At 47.7% G+C, this 6,271-nt stretch overlaps 1 protein-coding gene across 1 annotated transcript; it reads left to right on the forward strand.

Moving 5' to 3' along the window:
• The first annotated feature begins 1,303 nt into the window (after positions 1-1,303).
• Positions 1,304-4,467, forward strand: FGF4 (fibroblast growth factor 4). Its single transcript, XM_074542173.1, has 3 exons — positions 1,304-1,607; positions 2,492-2,595; positions 4,280-4,467. The coding sequence occupies exons 1-3, from the start codon at positions 1,304-1,306 to the stop codon at positions 4,454-4,456; spliced, it is 585 nt and encodes a 194-aa protein (XP_074398274.1). The 3' UTR covers positions 4,457-4,467.
• The last annotated feature ends 1,804 nt before the right edge of the window (positions 4,468-6,271 follow it).

The raw sequence follows: 6,271 nt of genomic DNA on the forward strand, positions 1-6,271 counted from the left end.
GTCGGGTGCTCCACATTTCTTAAAGGGATATTTAGAATCAAAAACTTTATTGCCACTTGCTGCCTCTTTAAATGTTTTCCTCTTTATTAAAAGCTTAGTCCTTTCCTTTGGGTTTTTTTTGGTTGGGTTTTATTGTTTTGTTTTGTTGTGGTTGGGTTTTTTTGTTTTGTTTGTTTTTGTTTTTGTTTTTTTTTTGCAAGTTCTTTCATTTTTCATTTCTTAAACCTCCCATTCCAAAACTCTTTTTGGCTTTTAATGAAGGGAATTTTGTTTCTGCATCCAGCAAACTGTAAACTATGTCGCTTGGTTACAGCAAAAAGCTGTAATTCTACAGGTTTACATAGGTCGTACATTGTGTTGGGGGAAAGTCTGCTGGGTGTTCTTTGGGTTTTGTATCTTGCATTGGCATTTGTAGCCTTTTGAGAAAGGGAAAAATATAAAGAAAGGAGATATAAAGGGAAAAGAAAAAGAGGGAAAGAGAGGGAAAGAGAAGGAAAGAGAGGGGAAGAGAAAAAGAGAGGAGGAAAGAGAGAGAGAGAGAGAGAGAGAAAGAAAGAAAGAAAAAGAAAGAAAGAAAGAAAGAAAGAAAGAAAGAAAGAAAGAAAGAAAGAAAGAAAGAAAGAAAGAAAGAAAGAAAGAAAGAAAGAAAGAAAGAAAGAAAGAAAGAAAGAAAGAGAAAGAAAGAAAGAAAAGTTGCTGTGATGGACGTAAAATATGACCTTTTCTTTTTAAAAGTTTGTGCTGTCCCTGTTGTTTAGCACCAGTGCTGCTCACCCTTTCCCTTCAAGACGCTTCAGAGCTGTTAAGCATCTAGGGGTGATAATTTGACTTTCAGCTAAGCCGGAGGGCTGCAGCAGACAGCAGTAGGTGGTGATGTAATAGGTACCAACGCACATGGATATATAAATATCGTGGCTAGGGCTAAAGCGCTATGGCTGAGCAGCTATAGAAGAAGATCAGCACTTCAGACAAGACTCCTGGAGTTGAGATCAAGTTCAGAAGCTCTTGCTCCCGGGATTTCCTCTCCATGCAGCCAGCCCAGGGAAACCGCAGATCCTCAGGGGATTGAGCACTAAGCTCCTTCCTTCCCTCCCTCTCCGCTTTGCTTTTCTTTCCTCCTTTTTTAATTTTTTTTTTTTTTTCTGTTTGGCTTTTGGTCAGTTTTCTCTTTTTTTTGGTTTTTTTTTTTTTGGTTTTTTTTTTTTTTTTTGTTTTTTCCTCCCCTTCTTTGATCTCAGCATAAAGTGGGAGAGTATTTTGGGAGCGAGCGGCGGCCGGCCCGTGCTCCCCGCCCCTGACCGGGATGCCTCTCCCCGCGGCGCTGCTCCCGGCGCTGCTGCTCGGGCTGCTGTGGCCGGGGGCGGTGCGCGCCCGCTCGGCCCCGGGCCGGGTCCCCGCCGGGCCCCGCCAGCGCCGCTGGGACGCGGCGCTTTTCGCCCGCTCCGTGGCTCGCCTGCCGGCCGAGCGCCGCGACGCCGCCCGCGACGGCGACTACCTGCTGGGCATCAAGCGGCTGCGGCGCCTCTACTGCAACGTGGGCATCGGCTTCCACATCCAGGTGCTGCCCGACGGCCGCATCGATGGCATTCACAGCGAGAATCGATACAGTAAGCCAGAGACAACCTCCGCGGGCGAGACTTTCGGGACGGCCGGAGGGCAGTTCTGAGGGAGGGGACCCACTAAGCTGCCCCGGAGAGGGGCATGTCCCGAAAGGAGGGTGGGTGCATGGCAGACCTCGAGCTTCCCAAAAAGTCCGGCCGCAGGCAGCACCGCGGGGCTGCGCCCTTCGGCTTCCCCGAGGGTGGCGGGAGCCCGGGGCAGCCGGGCGGCCACCGACCCCATCGGGAGCTCCGGAACCCATCGGGAGCTCCGGACCCCATGGGAGCTCCGCACCCCATGGGAACTCCGCGCCCCATCGGGGGCTCCGGAGCAGCTCGTCGGGCGTTCGGGAGGGCTCGTCGGGGCTGCTCAGTGCCCCGTTGTCCCCTTGCCGCCGTCAGGCATCAGGTGTCGGGGTTGCCTCAACATCTGGAGGATCCGCAGCGCCGTGGGCCGCCCACTCCGAGCAGGGGCTGGGGTGAGCCCAGCTCGCCCCCAAACTTGAAAAGCATCTGCTGGGGACTTAACCCCGCGGCCCCATGGCTCTGATATCCAACTGAAACAATAAGATCCGGGAGCGGGGATATAAGCTGCATGATGACAAATGTTTCATTTGCCCTAAGCATACTCTGGCTTATTTTAACCTTGCGTACACAAGAGGATGCCTGGAGGGCAAAATAAAAATAGATACTTAGCTAAAAGAAGAGAGGTCCCAGCATGGGGCATGGGGCAGTGGAGTATGAGGTGTGGGGTGTGGGGCTCTGTGGACACCCACGGCAGTGCTGGGATGTGGGGATCCTGTGGGTTTTGTATCTTGCATTGGCATGGCACTGTCACCACACACTCCAGGGCACACCCTTTTGTCCCCCTGATTTCTGTATCTCCTGTGCAGGTCTGCTGGAAATCTCTCCTGTGGAAAGAGGTGTGGTGAGCATATTTGGTGTCAAAAGCGGACTCTTTGTGGCCATGAACAGCAAAGGCAAACTCTATGGATCTGTAAGTAGCCACCGAGTGTGTGCCTGGGGAGGGGATGGTGATCAGTTGGGGTGAGATGTGTGCTAAAAGCTGCCCAAGATCCATCCCTGCCCCTCCTGGGCTGGGCAGCACAGAGCAGCCCTTCCTGCCTTGCCAGCAGAAGGTGTGCTGCTCAGTTCTGCTGCTCACTGAGCTTTGGGAGTGAAACCCTCTCTTCTGCATCACACTTCCTTGGTTCTCACACAAAAACTGCAGTCACCAACCATGGCTGCACATCCTGCCTGCCCCATAGACCAACAGATCAGTCACCTGTGTGGCAAGACCACAAGCCAGGCTTAGTCCATTTGTTTGTTATATCTGAGTACAAACAGCCTTAGCCAGGTGTGGCAATCGCCCCATCTCTCACAGGGCACTTGGACTTGTGCTCAGCCAGGCCCCACGAGTGACCCTTTATGATGTGATCAGTCAGTGACCTATTGATCACTCCTTGTTAATGCTCTTGAACAGACAGACAGCTCCCGTGGCAGTTCAGCCTCCTTGGGGTCTGAACTTCTGCTTAGGAGAAGGAAGTTCCATTAGGAAGGCAATACAGACCTTCTTTTACATGGGATCTTTGGAAAAGATAGAGACATCTTGTAGAATATACTTGAGGTGCACAATAACAGGGTGTATCTCTGCTCATGTTCAGTTGTATTCCTGCTTTGGAGTTCAGCTCTGTACAGGTGACTGTGATCAGCATAGTTTTAAAGTCATAGTTTTAAAGTCTCCTTTCTCACCCCTAAATTTCCCATGCCATGCTCCCCAAGTGAAGAAACTTGGGCTGAGGAAGAGCCAAACCATGTCAGAGTTAACTGGGGCATTTTCACATGAAGGCATGAGGTATCCAAAATTATTTTCTGGGCTATTGGTCCTGTTGTGGAGGATTGTGCCTTGTATAAAAGCCAGGCAGAAGCAGTCACCAAAATGCATCCTTTCTTAGGGTTACTGCTGCCTTGGTGTCCTGGATAGAATAATGCCTAGTGCAGTGCTCAGCTTGGCAGGCTGAGGCCTCTCTCACATGCCCTGAGGTTTTTGCTCAACAGTAAGAGATGAGTTCATTTGTCCCTTCCCAGATAAGACACTTGCAAGACCTGTCCCTCTTTGCATGTACTTGCAAATGAAACCACAGCCCTGAAAGGTGCCTGCTGCTAGATCTGTTTTCCTGATCCATTGACCTAAGTTATCCAAACCCTACCTTTGATTTTAAAGCTAAAGAAGCAAAAAATACTGTCCATGATGAGTGGCTTTAAAATGCCTCTTTCTCCTCAAGCAACACAGGAAAGTGCCAGGATTCTGGATTTTCTGAAGCCTCTCAGGCAATTTATTGCTGATGAGACAACCAGGAGCAATTCAATGAGCAGGACCATGGGACTGGGCTTGGGACCAGACTTGGTCCTTACCCAGCTCAGCTCTGTTCAGGTGACCCTGTCCCTCCATGGGTGTCCTTCCCACCTTTAGATCTATGTGCCTGGGCTAGGCACAGCATCCCTAATTGATCCTCCTGAGTCCCGTTTGAAGCTTCAGAGGCCGCTTCAAAAGATTACTAAGTGGAGGGGACTCACCTGCACATTTGCCCGCAACACACCTTCTTACACCTGGCAGCAAGAATATTTCCACACCTGATGTTTAAAATTCCTTCCCTCTCATTCTTTCCTTTTCATTTCAGGCCCATTTCAATGATGAGTGCAAATTCAAAGAGATTCTCCTGCCAAACAACTACAATGCTTATGAATCCAGGATTTATCCCGGGATGTACATAGCCCTGAGCAAAAATGGAAGAACAAAGAAAGGCAATAAAGTATCTCCCACAATGACAGTGACACATTTTCTTCCTAGAATCTGAGACATCTCCCTTCAGACCTACCTCAGCACAGGGGAAGACACAGAACAGAACATCTTTGGGGAAAAGAAACATGGTGCACTTTTACTGGAGAGTTTTATGCAAGAGTAGGTGTAAGATATTTAAGTTAATTATTTAAATCTGTATATATTGTCACAAAATTTATTTATAGTTACTTTTTTTTTAATTTTAATCTCTGAAAACAAAACAAACCTCCAACCCAAGGTCTTTCATTTCATGGTGCAACAGTAGAAGTCTTCTGCTTGGTGGTTTATTTAATTCAGCTGAGTTATCCCAGGTGTGCTGCTACTCCATGTAAGCCAGGTGACATCCAATTCCGCTCTCCCAACGTTTTGCACTGTTTGTTTGTTGTTTATTGCTGTACAGGTGTGGGTTTGTTTCTTTGTGTGTTTGTTTGTTTGGGTTTTATGGTGGCTTTGTCCTCCCCGGAGCGTTTCCCAAGCTGCTGGTGGCTCCCGGCCGAGAGCAGGAGGTGCCAGGGTGGGATGGATGCCAGGGTGGGATGCCAGGTGCCAGCAGGGAGCCACACACAATGCCAACGATCCCCTGTGCTATTTGACTGCAGCAGGATCACTTTACCCGGCACGGGAGCTGCACAGCCACCCCGCAGAGCTGTTTTTAGATCCACCAGCGCTGAACTCTGAACTGCCCTGCAGCCCCTCTGCTCCTCCGAGAGGCTGAAATGCCTCTGCCAGCTCAGCAGGGCTGGGGATGGGGTTTTCTCTGCAGATAAACCGTGGCCCTTAATGGGAGCTTTTATTTGGCACAATTGCTTGTCATCAGGCTAAAATATAATGCCCATCCTTCCCCCAGCAAACGCGCTGTGGAATATGGGACAGTGAACCAGCTCTGCTTCGCTCTAACCAAATTCCCTTTCTCATTTGGACACTATATTCATTTTTCAAATTGTGGGGAGCTCTATAACCTTCCAAAGTTTTCTACAAAGGAAGAGCATTCACTCTTTGTAGCAAAACACAAAAACACAAGCTCCGCATTCACTCTTTGTAGCAAACACAAACTCCACAGAAAGAATTTAGATTGATGATGAGGAATTGAGGTTGGTTTGTGCTATTTATTGTTTTTGCTGCAGTATTTGAAAGGAGAAATATGCTGCTTTCTTTTTTTTTTTTTTTCTGTCTCATTCCCTGACGAAGTTGATTAATTTCTACCTCACTAACTCTCTAAGCCAGTCTTGTAAAACAATTCTGCATGGCAGGAAGGTGCCCACTTTCCTGCTTGGGCTTAAAGTACTGGAGGAGGGCCTGGGGGAACAATCATAATCCCAAATCTCTCTTTTTTCCATATGTAGCCAAAAGTATTCAGGATAGAGTCGGTTGCATCCTATTTGAGCCTTGTCACGTTTGAGCTATCTTTACCCAGTGGTTTACTTTTAGTAAGGGTAATCATGGTGAAAATATTTGCAGGCAGCTGTCAGGCTGCAGTACTATATGGTGATGAAGTAATCCTATATTTTTCCTTATATATTTTGCAAGTGTAACTCATGTCTCTAACGTGATGAAGGAAAAGATAGATTTGATTATGGGGGAATCACTAAAAGGATTCATGTGTCTTTGTATTTTCCTTCTTTTTTTTCCCCCTCTATTTTAATTTTTTATTTATAAGATCCTTCACCTTTGGGGCATCAACATGTTAAGTGGGAACCAGGACTAACCACAATGTCTGAGGACTTAGAGGAGGTTTACAGATCATCTTCCAAGCCAAATTAATTATTTCTGACTACACACAAATCTTTGATTCAGCTTTTTTCTTTTCCTCTTTACATTCCTACACAAAAGC

Source organism: Zonotrichia albicollis, chromosome 6 (assembly GCF_047830755.1).
Source record: "Zonotrichia albicollis isolate bZonAlb1 chromosome 6, bZonAlb1.hap1, whole genome shotgun sequence".
Taxonomy (NCBI): Eukaryota; Metazoa; Chordata; class Aves; order Passeriformes; family Passerellidae; genus Zonotrichia; species Zonotrichia albicollis.